At 25.7% G+C, this 25,900-nt stretch overlaps 2 protein-coding genes and 1 long non-coding RNA gene across 3 annotated transcripts in view; all 3 read right to left on the bottom strand.

The window, feature by feature from the left end:
- Nucleotides 1-9,538, bottom strand: part of LOC111619988 — a 91,387-nt gene extending 81,849 nt beyond the window's left edge. The window contains exon 1 of the long non-coding RNA XR_002755850.1: nt 9,154-9,538. This is a non-coding gene — a long non-coding RNA (uncharacterized LOC111619988). The remainder of the gene's footprint in view (nt 1-9,153) is intronic.
- A 2,217-nt stretch (nt 9,539-11,755) lies between these two features.
- LOC111619987 (protein artichoke-like) lies at nt 11,756-19,153 on the bottom strand. Its single transcript, XM_023361830.1, has 3 exons — nt 18,851-19,153; nt 14,324-16,965; nt 11,756-13,104 (listed from the first exon to the last, which is right to left on the bottom strand). Exons 2-3 carry the CDS (start codon nt 16,950-16,952, stop codon nt 12,539-12,541), a joined length of 3,195 nt encoding a protein of 1,064 aa, XP_023217598.1. The 5' UTR covers nt 16,953-16,965; nt 18,851-19,153; the 3' UTR covers nt 11,756-12,538.
- Nucleotides 19,154-19,191: 38 nt separating this feature from the next.
- On the bottom strand, nt 19,192-22,090 carry LOC111619965. The gene is made up of 6 exons (XM_023361795.1): nt 21,950-22,090; nt 21,274-21,382; nt 21,117-21,196; nt 20,928-21,029; nt 19,342-19,398; nt 19,192-19,265 (listed from the first exon to the last, which is right to left on the bottom strand). Exons 1-6 carry the CDS (start codon nt 22,019-22,021, stop codon nt 19,200-19,202), a joined length of 486 nt encoding a protein of 161 aa, XP_023217563.1. The 5' UTR covers nt 22,022-22,090; the 3' UTR covers nt 19,192-19,199.
- Nucleotides 22,091-25,900: the final 3,810 nt, after the last annotated feature.

Raw genomic sequence — 25,900 nt, 5'->3', positions numbered from 1 at the left:
TATATATGATTTACTCTTAGTGTTTAAGGGGATTTAAAAAATATTAAAAATTAAGTTATTCGAAAGCGATTTATATTTAAAAATATATATATATGTTTTTTTATTTTATTAAAAAAAGTTTATCTTTTCAAATAAACTTTTTAAGGAGTATTTTTATTAAGTGATACGATTTTTATATTAATAAAGAGATAAAAGTTATTGATTGCAGTAAAAATTCGAAGTTAAATGTTTTTGAAGGGTATTCTATCATAAAAATATTTTTTATTTCGTTTTTTTAAACCCATTCGGATGTATTTTCTCAATATAACTTCATACTTTTGACAAAATATGTCTTTACCACTGTGTTCATCAACAAAAATCACTGATCATATGAACAAAACCTTGGCATTTTGCCACTTAATATAAATTTTTTTTTAAATCTGAATAATGCCTATATAGTACTGTACTGTACTTTATATGAAATTTAAAATTATTTAACATATACGTTTTCTTATAAAAATATCTTTTTAATATTTGTATTTTATATTCTAGTTAATTTATGCTTTTATTTAACCACAAAATATATAATTTTCTTGAATTATTATAAGGAGAATATACAGTACACAAATTCTAACTAGGAACAGTATAACTAAATGTTGTTTTCTTACAAGAATTTCTTTAATTCTCTACGAAAAATTTATGGTTAATTTAGTATTAAATCCTTCCTTATTAAATTTGTGCTTAAATTTCTATAGAAAATACATGACATGATCTTTTTATAAGAATTCAATCACATATTTAATGCTGTATGTTCTGACGTTATTATTTTTTTATTAACATGTTTTACAAGAGTTAAATATGTGTTTTCTATATAAAAATAAGCATTTTTTTTTCAAATAGATATGCTTTATAAATTAAAATCTTCATATCAAACATATTTAGAAGAATTTTGGACATACTTTTATACAGTTTACATCTTTCCTCCTATTTTAAGCATTTCGTCTATATTTATGATTTTCTTTAAAAAATATATAACTGAATTTAACTCTTCACATAATATTTATATTTTTAGAGGAATCTTCTCTATAAATTCATCAATATTACTATAATTATACAAATATAATCAAATATTTATAAGCTGAACTATGAACTATAAATATGTAAACATTTAGTTATATACTTTTTAAAATATTTTTAAAAATATCGGTTAAAAACATATTTTTCTTTAGAAAATTATCGTCAAAGGTGTTGCTAAACTCTAAAAAAATACCCCTACTTTACCCACTTTATCACGTGATCGCGACCTTTATACTTACATATGCGTGTTTGAAGGTGGGAGTGAAAATCGATGGAAAAGTAATATGGCTCAACGGCCTTCTGTACTGCAATACTAGTCATTACTGATCTTTCCATTTACTTTGGAAACCGCTCCTGTATCTCTCCTTACAGCAAGAAACGGTTATCTTTCTATGAATACTACTATAAGATTTTTATTATCCTGAAAGAAACCTTATTTTCTATTGAATATATTCTCGATAAATAACCGTAATTCAGATAAAAATTATGTAAAAATCGAAAAAGACAAACAATATTTAGTTTGGGAAATTAAATATTTAATTCATTTTTCGAATTTTTCTTCTATTTTCGTTATCTTTAAGCTTTAAGGAGAAGCAAGGAAAATAAAAAAATAAATATCAAGAAGCATGCTTCTGAAACAAGATCTTTCTACATCATTCGATACTTTGATATCGAAACCTTCACTATCAAGGGGATTTTCTTGTTGCAGATCAGTCGTTGACTTTTCTAGATTTTATTTTAGATTTTTTTTCCCCTTTTTACAAACCTAACGTTTCACTAAAGTGAAATCAATCATCATGGAACAAGACAGAAACTAATATCAAGAAAAAATCTCAATTATATTCCCGTTAAATTTGCAATAAAATCTTGAAAATATATAATTTTTATAATTTACTAATCAATAAATCAAGACCTTTTTGTGATTTCTTATAAAATTTAATACGTACTACTTTACCAAACTCATCAAGAGAGTGGTTCTTAAAGTATCTGGAGTTAAAGGTAGATTCTATAAGTTTATATACGCTTAAATACTTTTAACTTTCCGTTCGTAAACTCTGTTCCTTCTGCAAAGTTGTTATTCTTTGTAACCGGTTGTAAATTTGCTATAAATCAATTTTAAGAGGAGTTTAAAAATAATGCCGAATGTTATTGCACGGTAGATCCATTTTGAAAATTTAGCTTTGTTTATATCGAAAAACAAACTTTTTTAATTAATAGAAGTCATTTTTATGTCATAAAATATCTTTCTTTAATAACTTCAACTTATAAATCTTTCTAAAAATCATATTTTAATGTTTAATAGTCTACAGTTTTTGATTTAATTACATGTTTTGAATGCATTAATAATTTAATTAAAGCTTTTTAAAAATATTTTTTAATTATTTAAAAATGTAAGAAGTTTTATTAATTTAAAAAAATTAAAATTTTAATTTAAGTAGATTAATTTTTTTTTCTTGGAAAATTAAACAAAAAAAAATCTAATTTTAAATAAAATAATTACAATAAAATTGATTGCAGCGAATATGTTACAAAATGGAACCTTGTGCCATCTATTGAGTTTTTAACAAAATGTTTTTTATGTAATAATTATCTTTAATTCAATATTTTAAAATTATAACTATAAAATTTTATTTTATAAACGTTTTAATCGAAAAATTAAAAAAAAATTAATATTTTAACGAAGTATAAACTCTAAATAAAAAATTTAAAATCTTTAAAATCATAAAGACTTATACTAAAACTAAATTTATTTTTTACATTTATCAAAAATATTATTTAAAATTTCAAATCAATCAAAAATAATGATATAATAACGATAACAAAGCTTGCATAATAAATTAAGAAGCGTAGTAAACGAGTCATTTTAATAAATTATACGTGTTACGTATAATAATTAACAGTTTTAAATAAATTTAATTATATTTCCTTATTAAAACTATTTATTTTCACGCAATTTATAATCAAGTTTATTATTTAACACTAAAAGACATTATTCACAATTTAAAAAAAGCAGCAACAATATTCACCTCACACCGTGTCTGAGACACAACTACACAACTTAAATTTGTTTATACATTTTACATAAAATTAAAATTTCATATAACTGTTTGAAATTTAGAATTAAGATTGAATTCATCTCATATTCAGAAGTAGAAACCTGTGAGATGAATATATTGGAGTATTGCCAACTTGATGGAACAATGATAGAGAGAGAAAAAAAAAGTGTCATCCTTTGCTAGATGTGACACACATTCCTTGTTCTAGAATATTGGAGTAAGATTAAAAATTGGACCCAACCGTGGCATCGTCTATACAACAATCAACGAAGATTTATTATATGGAGACTAACGTGCCTCTAGTACCTTTAAGTAAATTTATTGAACAATCCGGAACATATATTTCAAACATTGAACTACTTTTTTGATAGATAGTCATCTTTAAAATTAGAAAAAATTACCTTTCGATCTTTATAAAAGTGGAATAAATTTCATCTGACGTGAATTTGACTGAATATAAAAGTGATGAATGTTAAGTAAATATTTATTCAATATTATAAATTTTACTAATAATAAAATGGTTGGATAATAAAATTCATATATATTATTTCTTAACCTCTAAAAAAAACTGTTAAGAGTAATTTCTGATACATTTTTTGTATGTAAAAATATAATTTTTTTCTTTATTTTAATGATCAACGAATGTATGATTAATTTTAAAAACTTTCGCAGCTGATTGGATGAACTAATTATAAACAAATTAATCTTATTGGTTAGTAGTGAAAGACGTTTTAAGTTAAGTCAATTATATTAAATGACGAATGCTGTAAAAGTGGGCGGAGAATTTAAAATTTATGTTACACCCTTTGATTTTGATTGGTTTATTTATGTTCGTTTATCTTCTATGCTTCATGTATTTTCTAAGAATAAATATGCTTCAAACTTCCAGAATATTTTTATTTTAGATCATTAAATTCATGAAAAAGTATCATATCAATGTTTTAAATATATTAGAAATTCGTTCTAAACAATTCGCAATGATTGAAACGAAATAAATGATTTATTTTATTGGCTAATTTTAAAAACGAAATTTTCAAATCAAACGAAATAAAGTATATATTAAAAAGGGGAGGAGTTTAAGCAGAATTTATGTTCTATTCTAACATTTTTATTAGGTTATTTAATGATTTCGTTCTCTAGAATTTTCAATTTTCTATAATTTCAGCTAACTTGAGTCATAAATTTATCCTGAAAAATTTCAGACGTTTCGTACGAATGGGGCCAACAATAATTATAAAAAATGTTATAATAAAGGGATTGGGCAATGGATATAGGTTACTTGTGTTCTATCCTTCACTTTCATTTGGTATATTTATGCATATTTACAGTATTTTCTAAATGGTTGCTCTTTATATTCCAGAATTTTTTGATTACAGGAGTCATAACCGAACGTTAAGACAATTATGTAATTATATAAATCTCGAAGTGCAATTAAGTTGAACTCTTCTACTTGTTCTAAACATCTAGCGATGTTCAATAAATGTGAAAAAGAAATTCGATTACTCTAACTGAAGGAAATTGGACAGTTGGGAGCAGATAAGCAATGATTGCCATCTCTAACTTCTGTTACAGCCGACGACAGTGAGATTTTGGCGGAAGAAAGACGCCTAATCTACTTAGGAGTTTCTGTGTTCACACAACAAAGAATGACTTTCAGTGGGGTTTCTGATAGAATAAAGGCTGTTGTGAGTGAAACCTCACAGCCTCTGACGAATTTTAACTCGAAGAAAATTAACTTCTTTAGTAAAGTTTGCCTTTGAACACAGTATGATTATATTACAGATACTTGCGACGATGAAGTGTTTAAATCTTTACAGACGTTAAACGGTTCATTTTTTGATAAATGAGTTAAGTGTTCCACTTTTAAAACAATCATTTTATACCGAAAATTATTTAATAAAGTTATCAATTTCTTAAACTACATTCTCAACTTAATATACGAAAAATNGATATCATTAGCTACTTATTGAGTAATGAATCTTAATTGAATTTTTCAATATTATTCACTCTCTTCCTTCCTACACGTTATTAAATTTTTTAATTTCCTGTTACGTTTGTTAATTACCGTAAACGAAATGTTACTGTATAATTAAAAAATTATGCTTGGTTACGATAAATTCGTATATAAAATATTGTGTAAATATGTCACACTAGTAAATGATTTTAAATGTTTCTAAAAAAATCCAGTTAAGTACTGTACAGAGGGGGAAAAAAGAAAAAAAAAACATTACAGAGAATCCAAAAATAATTTAATTTGTTTTTGTTTACTCTCTCTCTCTCTCTTTTTTTTTTATAAGGAAATTTTTATTATCTACGACTTCGTTTCCTTTATTTTTATGGAATTTATGCCAAGTTCTGATACAGTTCTGAATGCACTTACGAAAAAAAAGCATCTTGTACTTATTTTTTTATATTACTTTGATATTGTAGATCTTTTTAAACTGCATTATAACATGACAGAAATACATTAGGTACTGTACAGTACTTCTACTAATAAAAGCAGTAAAATAATAAATAAAAAAAGTGAAACTATATAAGTTAATCACGCTATCGAAGTTGTATTATGTATTTTTTTTAAAAACTATTCTATTTTACTTTAATATCTTTATATCATGCAAAAGTATGGGTAATAAAAATATATTTTCTATAAATTATAAGTCGCTTAGTATGAATTTTATAGCTTAATAATATTTAAGAACTATTTTACATTATGTCGTTATACTTCAAATCATTTCAAAATGCGATTAATAATCAAATCTAAAAATAAAAAAATAAAATCACTTTTTTAAAGCTTATAATCGTAAATTTATTGAAAATTTACAACTAAGATGAACATAATTTCGAAGATTTTTTTTAAAACTTGCAACATTTTTTGTAAGATAGACACCATAAATTTCATGAAATCTGTTTGTTTTTTTGATTATTTTTAAGAGTTTTACGTTTATATTCACAATTTCTTTAATAAATAAATATAAATAATCGATAAATTTTCAACAATTTATTGAAAAACATGAAAGTTTCGTATTTAAACATATATATGAAGATATAAGAGTTAAGTTTAATTATAAATTTATTAAATTATAAAAATTTAGAATAAGATAAAAATTGTTTTCAATGGCTTCTATGAATTTTATATTTATAGTTAAAAAAAATAAGAAAAAAATTAAAATATAACACTCATATTTATAGTGTCATATATTTACGTGTTCTACCTGTAATAAAAGTAATTTTTTTCTCCTCACGAAAATGAATGTGTTAATTTGTTTAAACTTTTAATTCTCTGTTGAAATGTACGCTTTTATATCAGATTAAAATAGCTATTACACTAAACAACTGTAACAGCAAATTAAAAAATAAATAATTAATTAATTAAACTGTAAAATGAGTACATTTTTATACAACTTTTTGATGAAAGTAATCAGGCTTTTTACAAATTAAAGCACTCCTTAGAGAATTTCATAAATTGTAAACAAAATTCAATAGTCTAACTAGAACAAAAGCTAACTAAACATTAGAATTCAAAGAGTGAAAATTAAATTAAACAGCGTTACAAAATGGCTTCAATTTACTAATTGCTATTTGAAAATCATACAGAGCAAAGAAAAAAAAAAACAATTTAAAAAATGCATTTAACAAACGAAAACACGTATTCTAATTAAGAGTTTACTTATTTCGATTGTTTAATAAATCTTAATTAATGGACTGACCTCGTTTTAACGTCGTCTTCGAAATCATCTCTTGAGAAAGTACAGTATTAATCCAAAAACAGTGATTTTATTTGTGAATTAACGCAAAATCTTATGGAATATTTTAAAGTATAAGAATTATTTTTAGCGAATTAAGTTACTTATTAAAATATTTGAGAGTCTGTAAACACGTTAATTATATTTAAATTCACTTTCTGATAATCTTAAAGCAACAGACGAATCTTCATCTATAGCAAACAATGAGATGATTGATGAGGCTTTCTTCATCCGAATGGACATCTGCAACACATTAGTGCACTTCTACACTCATTTACTACTATTTTACTTTATCTTCTTAAGGTTTTCAGACAGTTATGATTAATTATATCAATAATATGTCGTTTGAGATATTTTAAAGTTTGAAAAGAGATTCTGAATTACAAAATGAATATTTTAAAGATAGTAGTTTATTAATATAAAAATTATTACATGATTTACATTTATACATGTTAAGTATTATGTGACATACATATATATGATTTACTCTTAGTGTTTAAGGGGGGAAACTGTAAATTTTCAGTATATTTATTTTACTTAAATCATAAAACGTGCAACAGTTTAACAGAAAATAGATTTATTTTTCTGGTATTATCATCGATATTCACTTTTTCACCACAGTTTGGGATTATTCTGGATTTGAAGATGACATATTTCTTTATCCTTTCTCGTATATCAATTTTCCTCATGAGTTTTGTTATCCTAGATATTTATTTTCTTATTTTTTGACACATTATTTTTATATTTCTTTGAAAATTATCATACAATAAAAAACAAACTTTAATGAATAAAACAATTATAAAAAATTAAAAATGATATCATTCGCTACTTATTGAGTAATGAATCTTAATTGAATTTTTCAATATTATTCACTCTCTTCCTTCCTACACGTTATTAAATTTTTTAATTTCCTGTTACGTTTGTTAATTACCGTAAACGAAATGTTACTGTATAATTAAAAAATTATGCTTGGTTACGATAAATTCGTATATAAAATATTGTGTAAATATGTCACACTAGTAAATGATTTTAAATGTTTCTAAAAAAATCCAGTTAAGTACTGTACAGAGGGGGAAAAAAAGAAAAAAAAAACATTACAGAGAATCCAAAAATCAAGTAAGAAGTCCCAACAAAGTCTAAATGGGTTTTGTAGATATAATGGAACACGAAACGCCCTCCACCATGTCACATTTCGCGTCACGTAAGGTTACTTTATCACTTTCATCGATGATATCAACTTTTTACGGATTTCTTTACTTTATAAAATTAGTTTTTATCAATGTAAAAAGTGAAATTTAAGTATAGAATAAAGAAAATATTAATATTTTCCACTTACTCTTGCGAGATTTTAATGCCAATTCGCTACAAGTTAAGATCATAATCTGTAAAGTTATGCCTAAATCTGTCATATATACATCAAAAGTTAGGAAGACACAAGAAAGAAAAGAGGGGGAAAAAAGAAAAGAAAACAGAAGAGAGTTTGATGGGATGAAGAAACAAATGGACATGAGAAAGAAACAAGGAAAAATGAAGAGACACTAATGGGACAGAAGATAGGAGAATCAGGTGAGACAGAATAAGTTCGAGTTTAGACTCAGAACTTGTCTTCAACTAAAAAAAATAACAATAAATTCTTTTTTTAAAAAAGAATATTTAATGCTTTAAATATCTAAAAAAAATAAAAAAATAAAATCACTTTTTTAAAGCTTNAGATTTAGTTTGAGATATTTACATAGAAAATTGTAATTTTCTATGTAAATCTCAAACTAAATCTTAATTTACGTGTTATAAAACAGTAAGATAATTATATTTACTAGTGTTTTGATTAAACATTGTATATATTATTATAATTTAAATATAAAAGAATTATCTTAAAAATAGAAAAAAAATATGTTTAAACTTCATAAAAAATAAACAAATTTACATAAAATTTTATCGATTTTATTCATTTTTTAAAAATAATTTACACATTATAATGCATAAATTATGATAATTTACGAATATGCAAACATTAATATAATATATTTTAATTTTTATTAAAATTATAAAATAAATTCTCTACATTAAAATTTAATCTTTTAAATATGATAACACATAATAAAATTAATAAAAATGACGAAAATTAATTTCACTCAGCTATAAAATAATTGGATAAAAATAAATTTTCGGTTTGCTTTGAAGTTATAGATAATGATTTTTAATTAAATTAATGCTAACGAAAAGGGAAAGAATAAATAATCAACATTTAAAAAAATTGAGAATTAAAAGAAAAATAAATGAATAAAAGAGATACTCACCCGTAAAATAAGAGGATTTTACTATAACTTTATACGGTTAGTTAGACTCTCACTTCATTTTTTCCCCCAAGAAAATAAATCCCACATAGCATGACTCTCTTCCAAATTGGTTACGAATGAAGTGAAGCTCAGACACCAAAACAAATTACACTCTTTGTATGTGTGCGCATGTGTGAATGTAATTGAACTTGGCGTTATTATCATTGGCATATTGAAAGAGTCAGTAGAAAGAAACAACGATAATTCAAAGTGAGATAGGTGAAAAGTTAATTAAATATTCTTAAGTTACACACGAAACTTTCTTCCCTATTTTAACAAATATTCAACTTTTCTTAAATATAAACTCGACTCCAATAACAAACAACCGTTTAATTGCTAACTTCGGCAATGGTTCTTTTGAAAATTGAAATTAATTGTCGTTTATGTTATCAGAACCGTTAAAGTTAACGGTGAAAATTATTCAAAACTTGAAATCGTTAATTTCAACTTTTATTATTAACGATACGGAATAATAATAATAATAAAATTACGTAATTTATTATTATTATTTCTTTAATTATAAAGGGTGATGTAGTAGAGCTTTATGAACTCGACTAATCCTTCTGCTGTTATGACTCAGCCACCTTAAGGCACCCCCGGAACAATTTGATGAACGCGGGAACTATAAGGTCACTTGTTGAGTCGTGGGATAAATTATACTTTGTCCGGCAGGATAATTAAACAAATGGCCCATTCCTTTAGGAAACTGCTTTGCTATCGTCTATTTTCCGAATTTAATTATATTCACTTAACAAAAAGCTCTTCTTTGTCATCCCTCGCAACTGATGATAAATCACCACCTTGATGTTGTCATCTGTCTTTTTTTTATTGGTAGCTTTTTAAAATGTCTGCTGTTAAATCCTATCACTATTTAAAGAAATTGTTCTTAAAAATTTCCACTCAGAATAAATACAAGTTTCTTTATAACTTTTATCTAAAATTTATGGCCATGCTATTGAATCTATTTATATATTGGTCCATCAAATAAATTTTTTAAAAATGTATCAATATAATTAACCGATATTTTGTTTAATAATTACAATTATATATACAATACAATAATAAAATTATAGAAATATTCGATATGAAATATACTAATTAAATATACATAAACATTAGTTGAAATTGGACATTACATAATCCAGATTCAAAAGAACATGTGTGATGTAATACAAAATGTGTGGAGATCTGAAATATTTGCCTGTTATATAACTTGTTTTTGTCTATAAATTTGATTAATCTAATTAAAAGTCGACAAGAAACTCTACGAGGAACATCCGTCACAAAAAGGAACCGTACTTCCATGGAACACGACTCATCGACATGACACACGCAATGACAAGCACTATTAGTAAGCATCAAAAACTGAATCGCCAATGGAGGAGAACAAATCTCCTCAAATTTGGAATATTCCAGGATGCGATTACTGGACGAGAGTTTCTCGTAAAAAGAAAGCAAGAACAGTGTGAGAGTCGATCAAAGAGAAATCAAGACGAATCGGGTGGATCCAAAATGTGGGATGAAGTCCCCACATCTTGGATCCACCGTCCATCACCAGCAGTAGCCAAACCAGCTAGCCCTTAGACCCCATGGACGTATGGGAGCACTGGCCACAGGGCAGAGGGGATTAATTTTCTTGAAATTTTACACAAATAAAATCACGAGTACCAATTTATAATTAGCCATTACTGAACATTTGTTAACCTTTTTATTTTCTGTCTTATTTTATTTATTTATTTATTATTATTTTGTTCTTGCTTTGCTTGAATTTTTCCACTGTTTTGAACGAATTTGGAAGGGACAGTTGTCAGTGGAGTAAATATAAATTTTAAAGAATTAGGTGTATGTGTTGTCATTCTGTATCGAGATTTGTGTGACATTCACCTTTAAACAAGACGTGTCACAAATAATTGCGAAGTTCTCATAGGCCAATCGATCAGGCCTGACCGTGTTCATAAAAATCAAATTGATAATTCTCATAACTGTATGAAATATACATAATACATTCAAACACAAACAAACATGGATGTACTGTACTCTTAAATAGCACATTCATATATACAAGAGAATGAAGATTAGGACTACAGCTATAGCCACAAAACAAACATGTTATCACAAGACACACACAACAATAGGCTGCATATTAGCAAACTTGTGTACCTACATAAACACAGAATCTGCGTACAAACACACACATACACATAATATATATATATAGTGCCAGAAGAAGATATTGTAGTAGAATACAGAATACAATACAGTAGTCGAAACCTTAATAATCAATAAGAAGGTAACGTGAAAACACGTCATTCTCTCATAAAATACGTATATTTATGACGATAGTAATGAGTGATATTTAAAACTTTATGTAGAAATTGCCCATTTATAGAGAGGCATTTAAATGGAAACGTTTTTAAAAGTTATTTTAAACATTAACTGACAAAAAAGTTTTAAAAATATTTATCATTTATTGATCAGCTTTTATAATAAATAACAAAGTAATAATTTCATAATTCAAACTATGTACAAAATTTATATATATATATTTATAAATTTAGCGATTTTATTGACATTTCTAGTGTTTCAGAAATATAAATTCTCTTAATTCATTTAAATTATTGAAAATTTATTGATTGACAGAGGAGAAAAAGGTGCATAGAGAGAAATCTTTTCTCATTGAAACTGTACAGAACTGGCTGATAAATTTTTATGTTTTCCTTCAGTAGGGTCAGTGTTTCCACTTTTGTCACGAATTTTATGTCTTTCTGTCAACCAAATCGTTTTATCTTCGAGTCTAAAGCTATCATTATAGTCGTTGTTGAGCAATGACACGAAGTATATTGTTTAACGTCAAATCCTTATCGTTTATAATGGAAGTTTATAAAATAATACTTCATAAAATATAATAGGCCCCGTCATAAAAATCAATATTCTTCTTATTTTTTTTAAAGCTATTTGTTTCTTTATTACTTTATCAAAATAAACTTCTAGAACCGATATACTGTTTACGGGACTATAATAAACTATGGAATTTTCAAATAGAAATTTTCATCACAGAAAATGATGATACTCTATAAAAATATCATCTATTGATTATTAAAATAATATTAATATTTACTAATTAATTATAGAAATTAAATTTTTCAGTCAACTATAAACAGCGGCTCGATTCTTCAACCATTTTTCAAAATCCATTAAAAAATTATAGTATAATTTTTTTTTTCATAAAAGTAAAATTAATTAATTTTATTCAATTTTTTTAAATGATTTTCAATTTTTATTTACTTATTTTTTTATTTTTGTAACGCAATATACGCTAAATTAATGAGCTTTGTACAGCCAAAACTTAGAAAGAAACCAGTGATAAAATCAATAAAACACTTGTAATTATCATTAAATGACTGTTATTAAGTAGAGAAGATGGAGAACTCGAATGTAGAGGACCAAATTGAATGCATTGAGAATCATAACTCTCTCTTTCTTTACCTAACGAATCTACAGCGATTAAACATAATTGATATTCGATTCCTGTATTTAACTTTTCAATTGTGTATTCTCTATGATGATAAGATATGTTCATTTCTCTTGGCAATTCTCCTTGATTTCCACTCAATTTTGCTTTAAATCCTGCAATATCCTCTTTAGAATTGACGTACCAAACGAATCGAACTTTCTTCTCTTTATCTTTCGTTTCTATACCTCGATATATCAAATCCGGATTGATAAATTCGTCTTCTGAAAATTTAACATCTCCCAAGCACTGTAAACGTTCTTCGTTAATTTCATTTAATAATTTATTGGCTAAATTTGATGGTTGGTGGCACATGACATTTCTCCATTCCGATGAATTCGAATGTTTACGCATCCAATACACGAGCCGCTTTAATTTACAGTCGCAATTTAACGGATTACCTGAAAAAAATAAATAAATTTATATCATATACAATATTTTGAATTATTTTTAGAAATATTTGCATATAAATTTGTAAATTAAATTCGAATCTTAATTAGTATTGTTTTTAATTATCTATACTACCACGCGAGGCGCTTTATATGTCAAATGGTTATCCTCACGTGATGTAAAAAAGCCAATTAAAAAAGAACGTGTACCAAGTAAGATTTCTAGCGCCATCTCGTATTCGATTTTAGTGATATATTTTATTTTATTTAAAACTTTGAATAATGAAAAATATATTAATGCTTTATATAATTAGAGTAACTTTTGAAAATTAAATAAATATGAAAATATAAATAAATTTTAACAAAAAATAAATGATAGGTAACTATAAAATTTTTTTCCTGTCGCCTAGCGACTACTCTGCTGCCATCTTTGAAGAGAAATAATTACTATTAGACTACTTTTTAAACTATTACTGAATAAATACAGTGATATATATGTACTTAATTTTTCTTTATTTCATACTCATTAAATTTTAAGACAAAGAAAAAAATGAAATAGTAAAGTGTTATCTTTCTAATATTATTTTTCTCAGAATATGCATTGCATCTATTATGCTACAATTACTCCTTTAAAAATGGCAATTTATTCTTAATTGATTTGTATAAAAACATAATTATTGTTTTAAAACATTTAAATATATAGTTTTAAACAGCTTTTAAAAAATTGATTATGGATTTTATAGTCTAAGCTCTTTGTAACACAAAAAAAGATCATATAAGTAAAATAAGGAAGGACTTTTATATAAGTAAAATATAAAAAAATTCACAAAAATTTCTTATAAAATCTTCATACATTTAATTTAAAATATTGTTTTATAAATATTTAATAGTCAAAGTCAATATATTTATTTATTTTCATGAATTTGCAACACGCGGGACATCACACGAATCTCTAAATGGCCATTATTTTACTTTATAATTTATATATTTAACTAGTTCTTATACAACATTCTATTATGTAAAAAGCAAAACTTTCTTAGTTACATTATTCTCTAGTAATTTCTTATTGAGTTATAGAGCGTGACAGACAGATAATATGGATAGTTCTTTTTATAAATAGACTTACTGATAATAAATTTATAATTTACAAGGAATTTATTTAAAAATAAGTTCGTTTAAAAGTTAAAATGAAACTTTATATAATTAAATTTGAAAAATATACAGTACTCACCTTCGTAAAAGAGTCGAAGGCCATTCTTTATGGGAGGAAAAAATTCTTCGTGAAATTCAGTAAGCTGATTATTGCTCATGTTAAGAATTTGTAAATTCGCCATCTTCAATAAGTCATGGACGTATATAGAATAGAGTTTATTGTTCTGTAATTGAAGCACAGTCATGTTTTCTATCATACCAAAAATGGAAGGAGGTAATCTTGTTAACTGATTATATGATAAGTCTAGTTCTTGGAGTTGGGTCATATTTTTCAACACGTTAGGAGTTATTTCATTAATGATATTATTTCTTAAATTAAGCACTTCAACTTTTTTCAATCCGTCATCAAACGTTTTCGTAATAATCGGAATAAAGTTATTACTTAAGTCGACATATCTGATCTTGTAAGGGATGTAAGGTGATCTTGGAAATGTTCGATCCGTAACTCCAGATATTCTGTTATTGGATGCATTAATAACTTCTACAGATAATAAACTTTCAAATAATCCATGAGTTTTATTTTCTAAATTTGCTAGATTATTATAAGACAGATCTATTTTTCTTAAAGAAACTAATCCTTTGACTGCATCGGGTGGAAGAGTTGTCAATTGATTATGGCTCATGTTGAGTACCAACAGCTGCAACATGCCTTCAAAAGCATTTTCGCTAACGTTATTGAGCCTATTATAATCTAACCGTAAATGGAACACAACTGGTAAATTACCAAAAGCTTTTTTATTTAATTTTGTGATATTGTTATTGTGAAAATATAGATATTGCAAAGCGCTAAGATCCTTCAGAGCCTGCCAGGGTATTACAGATATGTTGTTGTGGCTTAACGATAAAGTTTGCAATGTTAGCAAATTAGAAAATGCTCCACCTTCTAATTTGTTAAGCTTATTATTATCAAGATATAAGTGAAGTAATGAATTCATTTGTGGAAACGATCCCGGACGTATGTGAGAAAGATTGTTATGCTCTAGATGTAGTTCGTTCAACGCAATAGGAACAGTAAACATCTTTCTAATGTTATTATGATGTGCATATAAAGTTCGTACTGATACAAGACTAGAAAATCCTGAGGAACTCACTTCTGAAATATTATTGTAGCTGACATCCAACTCTAATAGAGTAGGAAGAGCACCAAAACTCGAGTATCCTACTTTACGAATTTGGTTATGATGAAGCAAGATGAAACGTAAACTTGCAAATTTCTCAAAAACGCTTCCACTGACCTCAGTTATGTTATTGTAACTCAGATCTACAGTATGCAACTCGTATAATCTCTTCGGAGTAAACGATTTTCGATTCAGTGCAGTTATCCTGTTGTAGCTTGCATTAAATATTTTAATCCCCGTTAAGTTAGTAATCAACACTTTACTCAAGTCTTCGATTTGGTTGTGATGTAATAATAAAATATTAACGTCACTAATTTCGAAAGCTTCGTTGGGTATTTCAGTTATATTATTATATGAAAGATCAAATACAGTAACGTTTGATAATTCTGTAAATGCTCCCTTTCCTATGTAACTAATCTTGTTATGGCTCATGTCGATGAATACTTGATACATTTTATAAAAAGCTGCACTGGCTATTTTTGATATTTTATTATGACTAAGATCTAAAACTTCAAGCCAATTGAAGTCTTTAAACATCTCGTAACCGACATCTTCGAGAAGATTACCCTCTAAATCAATAGTTCTTAAGCGTGTTGCTGATGCAAAAGTCCTTCTTGCAATAGTCTTGATGTTATTGCCACGCAGGTATATATCCCTCAAAAACCTCAAACCTCTTAACATGTACGCATCCATACCAGTTAAATAATTATTAGATATGTTTAGGACCCTTAACATAACATTTCTCACGAACATAGATCTTGGAATGGTATCAATTTGATTATTTGAAACGTTCAAAAACCATAAGTTTGTAAGGTCACGAAAATCATTTTTATCGAGTTTTGTAATGCTGTTATAAGACATATCTAAATATTTTAGCTTGATTAACAGTCTAAATGAATTTTTTTCGATGGTAAATATGTTGTTGTGATGAAGATGAAGCCTTTCTAAATGCCTTAAACCATTCAAACTTCCAGGTTCCATCTTGATTATTTTGTTATTATTCAAGAAGATCTCTACTAGTAGAGGCAATGGTGCAAATGAATTTGCTGTAACGATTTGTATCTCGTTATGTGATAAGTTAATAACTTTTAAATTTTTTAACTTCTGGATGGCTGCAATTGGAACCCATTCCAACTTATTGTAAGAAAGATCAAGAACATTCAGAGATTCATTCAAAGAAGTGAATACATCATCACTCAATTCAGTAATCCCATTATTTCTGATGTGAAGATCATTTACACTTAAATTATCGAAGATATCACCAAAGAGTTTACTCATGGCACAATTCTTTATAGTTAACTGCTCAACGGGTAATTCTATATTGTTAATTCCGACAGCTAACATTGCCAAATTTGCTTTCTCGCATTGTATCACTAATCCTTTCTGCTTCCCCGAAACACATTTACATGGATATATAAAATATTGATCGGTAGGACATTTATAGGTAATAGTTGGAGGAGTTGTTCCGTCCTCTTCCGTCCAAATTCCAGAAACAGTAATGATAATGATGATGTATATCAGCAGAATCATTTTCAATATAATTCTGAAATATAAAAATAATTAAATTTTAATTAATTATGAAAGTATAGAATAAATTAATATGATAGTGATGCCTCCCCTTAAAACTAAACAATGAAGCTGTTCTTTGAAGTTTTTACGATGCTCCTTTAGTATTAGAATAATAAAATATAAATTAGATTATTTAATAATTAAAATTAATAAATTTAAGAAAGAGAAAATTATTATTTAATTTTTAATTTAAAGATAAATACAACAAAAAACACTAAGTACTGTTCAGCACATTTAATTAAAAAAGTAATAATGATAAACATACCTTCTGTTCGTAAATTGGGTTTTTGCCTTCTTTATTATTATCGCAAATAGTAAAATAACATATAATTTATAACATAATTCGCAGAATATTTAGAATATTTTAGCGTATATTCGGAAGGATGGTTCAAAGATCTGCATACAAAACAGACACCTAATACATGCACTTACGATGCATGTGCACACATTAGAAGCATTAAAATGTTCTCGTAAGGGAGGAGAATGTATTTATATGTTCATTTAATTAAATGGTATTCACATAAATCATATTCTGTAACTTATAAATTAAGTCCACTGTATATGCATGGAGAATTTGGAATCATTTTGTGTAAGGCTTTCTTAATAATTCGAACACTACAGTTTAATATAAATGAATAAAATAATTATATAATTCCTATAAATGCCTTTTTTTTAATGGTTAATTCTCCATAAATTTATATACATCAAGGATTCTGAATAGTTTTTATAAATGATTTAGAAGAGTATGGCTTTCATGGCTATCATTTTGTTTCGTAAGAATAAACAGGAAGTATTTTATAATGCCTGACATAATGTATTCTTTTATAAAATGTATACATAAACCAAATACAAATATAAATTTATAAACATTAAAAAATATTAAAAGTTCGTTTTTTAAGTTCCTGTTACGAAGCACTTTGTGGTACTTTGTGTAATAAATTTGAAAATTCGTAGGTTCTAGCCTTAATAACTCGGAAGATTTAATAATTGAAGTTGATACAGACAAACGGACAAACTCGCAAGGTTAAAGCAATAATCAATTTTTGTAATATAAAAATTTTTTTATATTAAATATTGAAATTTAATTAAAAAAATTCGATTTTAGTTTTTAATTAAAATTGTTGCGTGATTTTTTTACTGTTTTTAAATGGTTTTTGATCGATTTTAAGTATAAAAATTAATTAATTTAACGGATAAGTTAAACGATTTAAATATATTAAAAAGAATAATAATACATTTTTATAAATAAAGGTTTTTTTTGGAATAATTTTCACGTGATGATTATTAACATTTTTATCTTTCATTGATTTATTATTGCTGTAGAATGAATGTTATCATCATTATCAATTATTATATGAGTCGAGTGTAAGGTCAGACAGACTATTTTTTAACATTTAACATTTATTTTATCCTCAATTCGAGAAGCAAAATCATTAAAGCAGTAAAAAATGTCACGGTTGATAATTGACAATCTACAAAATATTTATCCAAAATTGGTAAATGTTTTAACGTGTTTAATTAATTTTTAAACTAGATTAAAATAAAACAAGATTGTATTTTATCTAAACTGATATTTTTTTCTATATATTATCATGCTTTACGCGTGACACTTCGTACCACTCCAATGATTTTCTACCCTTTTAGCAAGGTTAAAGTAGGGAATTTTTAAATATTTGCAACTTATTAATGCTAATAATTTTATGAATATCTAACACTAAAAATACCAAACATAAGTAATGTTGACTGTGTAACAACAATAATCTACGATAAAGAGATGCTGATAATTAAATATCTATCTAAAAGATTTTTATATATTTTAAGCTAGAAAAAATCGAAAAAAAAAACTAAAATTAACTTACCTTTTATGTTATAAATTTTAAATATTATATATTTTTCTCTGTATCTTTCCCTTTTAAGTCATTTTAAATTCTATATTTCTCTATATTAAAATATTTACATCTTCAGGTTTTACCAGTTTGTTTCCTCATTTTCTTCATATTGTTTAGTTACACATACGACATTCAAAGCATCGGTTAACTGATTTCCTTTCATAAATAGGTACAAATTCACAATTCACAAGAGTAAAAACATTTCATAAATTTAAAATAAACTTACAAAATATAATTTTCGTATTGTTAAAAGCACTAAAAATGAAATTTCAAACTTCTAAAATTCACCTTTAATGTAGAAGTACTGTACNTTTTTTAATTAATTTTTATGGGATTTCTTTCTTAAGGATTGATAATGGGAAAGGACACTCAAAAATTCATAGACCTGTAAATAGAATTTATAATTTTGTATTTATTATTGTTATACTGTGTTTACATGTGAAGAAAGTAAATTTACTTACCAAAATGGCAACAAAACAACTCATTCCATAGAGAACAAACAACATTAATGGCACACTCTAAAAGTAAAAAGAAATCTGAATTTATTCTTTAAATTTTTATTAGAAAAATTAAATTAAAAATGCTAGAAAATCATAAAATTCTGTACAATTTTAGTACAGGGTAGTTTTTGTACAATGATTATAAAGACTGAAAAGCGATTGTTTAAGATAAAGAACAGAAATGATAAACATTGACCTCATTGCTCAATCGATTGCTTCATTTTTTTTTTTTTGTTTTTGAGGGAATACGAACGTCTGACCGTAAACATAATTGTTTAAACAATCTACACTACGAATAAGGAGCATCTTAACAACAAAATACAGTATATGAAAATTCTTAAAATGTAAACAACGTTACACAACGTAAACATAATCATAGGGATAGATGCGAAAATCACAAATCGATACGAAATTTTTAGATTATTTGTCGATTTATATTAAAAAATAAAGCAAAAATATTAAATGAATTATATATATACAAATGCTTTATTGTAGTAAGAAAAAATCTTGTTACAGGGGGTTAGCATTAGAGATTTACAAAAAGATAATTAATACTTATTTAACACGTGGACGTCGGATATAATAAGAATCGAATGTTTAATGAAGCAAAAAAAAATATATTCAGGAATAATCTATGAATTATAGTAATTTATAATGTTCTTTTTCTTTTAAAATTTTGCTTCTGGTACAGTTTAATAACAGAATAAATTCTTGTACCAAAGGTATGAAGCTTCAAAGTTACTTAAGTTAATTAAAGTAACTTTGCAACTTCATAATTCTAAATAAAATGTCTGTGTTGTATTGATATTTCTGTTGAATGTTGTGTAATCAACACAAGATTCTGTTACGTTTTATGTTATAAGGAGCTTCAAATGTTGATTAATAGAATATTAATAGTTTATTTTATCTTTCTTTAATATATATTCGAAGTATAACGTACTGTACAATGAATTCGATATCACAGCATCTAATTGATGTTATGGATAAAGTATGTGTAATATTGTTATAAAAATTAATAATTTAGAAAATTTACAAGATAAAAAAGAAATATAAAAAAAAAAAAGGAGAAAAAAAAAAAACAAGTTTAAAATTTGACAATAGAAAGGTTAAACGTAACTCGTTTCCTTGGAATATCTCCAAGGAAACGAATGAAATTAAGCGAGAAAATAAAATTAAAATTAAAAATTTCATGAAATTTGACGTCATCTCACTTTTAGAAAGAGAAAAGCCACATAAATTGTTTTAACCAAATGAACAGCCTTTTAAACTTTAAAAATTTCTTATAAAAATATACAAATTTGGAAGATTTATACTTAAAATTTTTCTTCTATTTAATTATTAATTTAAAAAGTAATAATTAAATATATATTAGACTCCTAATATAATAGTTAATAATATAATTATAATTATCATTTGTTTTTTAACATAAGCATATAGCCTATTAAGTTATATATTTATTATGTAACGCTTTAATTATTAAATCATGCGTAAAATGCTACTTAAGATTAAAATATTTTACAATTTAAAATGAATTTTTTAAAATTTACCCCAGTTCCTCCATCTCTAAGGAAGAGAGACATAAAATTGAGTTTAACACAAGCATCTTGAATGGTTCCAATCATCCAAGGAATCATCAACTTACGACTTTCCTAATAAAAGAACAAATTATGTTTTTATATTTTATATAAATCTATAAATTTTTATTCATTTTGCTTATTTAAATTTTTTTAATTTACCAATTTTAAGGCAATTATTAGAAGAAGCGCTTTAACAAAATATAGGGAACAATGAATGATAGCACCAAGATAAAAGTTTCCTGCAAAATTTAAAAATATTATTTTAAATTTATTTATTAATGATAATATAATTATAAAAAAAAGTTTAAAAACTTACTAGTTACTTTAAAAATGGTTCCATCATTAATTTCATTAATTTGTTTTTCTACTTCTTCAGTGTGAAATACTATGATATATAGTACAGCAATTGCTACAACTTTGATAAACTGTAATATTAAAAACAAATTTATAAAATTAAATCATTAAATTAAACATTATAAATATTTATTAACAGGCGACTTAACAACAAAAATTATTTTAAAAGATTGCACGTTGACAAATATGGAGCAAAGTTCGCCAGTGTGCTCTGAAGTCACCACGCATTGCAATTCAAATTTATCTCAAAGTATATCGACTTTTTCTTCAGAATTTTTATATTATTCTTATTTTTTTTATGTATATTTAACCACAAATTCATTTGTTTAAGTAATAGATTTACAGTATATGAAAATTATAATATTGTCCGTCTATCACGCTCTATTAAATAATTACAAATTTAATTTATATATTGGCATTAAAGGAAATTAACAGTAGCATTTCATAATACCTTTTTAAAAATTTGATACGTCATTTTAAAAGAGAAAAAAAAAAACACATTCCTGCTTATAGCATATGTAGGAATTCATGATAAAAATTAAATAAACTTAATTATAATTACATTCCTTTAATTAATTTACTGTAATTATTTTTAAATTTACGATATATATTTGAATATGAACTGTTATATTACTTACCAAAGTGTATACAGCACAAGCATATGCAGATTTTTTTGTCGAATTACAACCGAAAAAATAGATAGGCTCCATTCCTGAACGAGCAGTTATGATATTAACTCTTGTTTTGCTTATATCATGTGTTACAGTATATATTTATTGCAGCTTATCTTATCTAATTTGTGAACTTAGCACATAAACAAATCATAGGATACTAAAAACCTACACAAAATTAAATTATTTCGCATCAAGCTTAATACATATGATACCAAATTTATGAATAAGATTATATTTTTCTACTTAAATTTCATAAATAACAATGTTTAAACATAGTTTTTATTATAAAATTTTTGATAATGAGTTAACTACAGACGTCTGCTATCTAAAATAATATCTATATTATTCTGGATAACAGACGTCTATAGTAAAGGTCATAATATTGAGGATATCACTGTATTATGTGAGATCCCGGACTATTATTTCTAAAATTTAATGTTTGAATTAAATTAAAAAGTTAAAAAAAAGCTAAATATCGTAGAAATCAACAAGGAAGTTCGTGAGATTTTATCTCCTGACAACGCTAACTTTCGAAATGATACAGTTTTATGGAGCGATTACCCACTTAAAGAAGTTAACAAAAGAAATTCGGGATTGAATGCTAATCGCACTCTCTATCCAATTTTACTAAATTTAGGTATGTCAAAAATTGGGAGAAATGAATTATATAAAAGGGAAGATGACGAAAGGTCGCAGTTCGACCCGAGAGCAATCCGATTTCGCGTCCGAATCGAGATGAAACAAGTGATAGAGATCGTTCTCCCGCCGCCCACTATAGTATTGAGAATTGATAACCGTCTTCAAAGGACCTCTTCTTCTTCTTTGGATGCCCTATCCGTTCTGGATGTTGACTATTCTCATGGCTATCGTACTCACATTGCTGGCTCTTCTGAACGGTTCTAACGATGACACTTCACACCTGTCCCTCAGGTTTCTCAGCCGCGAGATTCGACATCATCCTGATCCTCTTTTTCCAGAGATGTTCCCTTGCATGACAATTTGTAGGATTTGAAACTTGACACCATTTCTCATCACCGAAGTTCCTTTGTTTGACGGTATTGACAAGATCTTGTTGTTTTCTCATTCGTCGCAATAACAAAGGACTTAGTGATTAAAAACTGTATGGATTTACTACGGATAGAATGCCGAATAGTATATATACAGTACGTATCGCGTTTCGGTTTTAATTCTCGACTGATGTCAGAAAACTCCTAAGCCGAGTGCTTGTGTTGCTTTTTCACAATTATAAACAAAGATTTTGCTAAAGATGAATTTAAACATATATACGGAATCTTGTATATTTCATTCTAGAATTAATTATGTATTAATTTAATGTCTGTAATATTAGTTAAAATTTCTCGTTGTTAGTAATCCAAATTGTATTGAAACAAGGTGTGCTCATTTGAGATAGCGAACAGGCATTAAGTACTACCGGAAGTTGATTTACACTTCGTTGCAGCATTTACAGAAAAGATTTCACAGAAGTTAATATGCGTTTCAAAAATAAGATCTTTTCAATTAATTTTCACAAAGATTTCACGATTGACAATTAAGTTTTCGCGAATTCGCGAGTAGTGAAACGCGATTTAGTCAAAAAAATTTTACGAAACACGCGATGTTATTCAGAATAGAAGTGACGGATTTCACAAATTAAAATAACAGGCTTATAATTTTAATAAACGATGCTTTTTGTATACAATATAAAGAATATTTTTACTAAAATTAGTTGAAAAAACTATTTATTTTTCTGAAATAAATGAATAATTCCATTGGTAATAACCTCCAACAGAGACAAAGCTTTTTGTAGAGTTTCCCTCGCAGGAAACGAAACAATCGAACTAAAATTGGAAATAATGCCATAATAATATAAATTCGTTAAATTACACATGATAATAGACATTAATGTTTACTTTACACTCTCATAATGATTAATTTCTACATTTGGTTGTTATAGTGTTTCGGATGGGGGTAAGGCTACTTCTTAAAACATAGTTAAAATGCATTGTCATCGGACTTAGATATGTCCTCAAAGTTCTTTCTTAATTAATAATAATTAATCTTAATTAATAAGTCTTCCATCTTAATTAGAAGTGGTTGAAATTTGAGTCGAAAGATTTAAGGACATGATACAAAGCAATTTAATTTACAAACAAAAAGATGTTTAAGTGGACGGAGATAAATCACAAAATAATAATAATAATAAACACATAACAAAATAATAATAATAATTAACACATAACAAAATAATAAATGTTTTGCATAAATAAAGCAATAGCGATTGTTTTACTCTCAATTCTTTTTAGTTGTAGTAATTTTAATCGATCCACGATATCTATAAGAATATAAGTAGTATAATATTAAAATAAAAATGAAGAAAAATCTTCAAGTAGTTATTATTATTATTTTTTAATGTGGTATATTTTAATTAATGTAAATAATAAATAAATTTCGAAGTTGTAGCACTAAATTATAGTTTATTGCTTCAAAATTTTTGAAAAATTGTTTATAAAATAAATTATATTGCTTAAAAACTTAAATAATAAGATATAATTTTCATATTCAACTAAATAAGAGAGAATTGATTTACAAAAATTTTAACTTTATTCTTTTGAAAAATACAGATTAAAGTTAATTTCATGAATTTAAATCATCCATAAAACACGAATTTTATACATGAATCAATATAAATCTTCATTAATATCATCTTAAGAATTTCATAAATAATAAATTCTAACGAAATTTTTTAGTGAATTCCATAAGTTTTGAAATAAATTGAAATTTTTAACTATGCTTCCATTAACGTAATTGGTTAAAGATAGAATGACGTCAAGAAATAGGTGGAAATTTAAAAAAAAATCAATAGTAATAGAATTAATAGTAGATTTGTTATTCGTAAAATGTTTTAAAGAATGTAATTATTTTATTTACTTTATAATCTTTTATTTTTGCTATATTACTGTTATTTTTACTCAAGTTTTATCATTTAAATTGCAAAGAAACGGCTAAGATACTTACTCCAGAACAAGAATAACTTATCTTGATATATCGATCTGTCTGAAAATAGCATTTAATCAATTCACATTTCAGTTAATAAGTAATATTATCCCTTCTTACTTTAAATCACCAATTCGGATCTGTAAAGGAAAAGAATTATGTACTAGAAATAGAGAAATGCATCACTTAGAATCAATTTTCATTAAAATTGTTAGTAATTAAAGATGTCTACGNCATTATTGTTGACTTACATGTTGTTATATCATTAATATTTTAATAATTATTAAAATACGGCTTTAAAAATATAATTTTGAAATAAAAAATAGGCCTATATCAGCTCTACTATTTTGGATATTAAAGCAAAGAGAATAATAATAAATTCGAATTCTATAATTCAAAAGAATTTTGTATAAAGAATTTATGTGGTAGGAATTTATCTATAGTTTATATGCATTTATGTATTGATAAGTTATGTGTATCGATATTTTACGTCTTTTTTCGTGACTGGTTACGTGTAGATGTTGAAGGATCGAATTGAATTTGTGAATAAAAGACGAATGTAATTTCACTGATCCATTCGTCTCTAAACTTATATATTACACCCATTTTTATATATTTCGTGATTTCATTTGTATGCAATTTTATGTAGGATTTCCTTAAACCAGAAAACAAACAAGATATTAGCAAAAAATAACATTTTTAAACGTAATTTTCAATTCATTTTTCCTCCCTAAATTTATTCCTGCATTTTCACAATAATATGTTTAATATTTTATGCGTATTCCAAACTATAATGTTCAAACTTTCGCTAGAATAATAATAATAGATTTAGTTATAATGCTGTTATAACTAGGTTTGTTATATCATTTATATATATATAAATCATAAATCTTAATTATTACTCCATTACTATAACATTAA

This window comes from Centruroides sculpturatus, unplaced genomic scaffold, assembly GCF_000671375.1.
Source record: "Centruroides sculpturatus isolate CEXI.00-Female unplaced genomic scaffold, Cexi_2.0 scaffold248, whole genome shotgun sequence".
Lineage (NCBI taxonomy): Eukaryota > Metazoa > Arthropoda > Arachnida > Scorpiones > Buthidae > Centruroides > Centruroides sculpturatus.
This window is presented reverse-complemented; position numbering and strand designations above follow the sequence as displayed.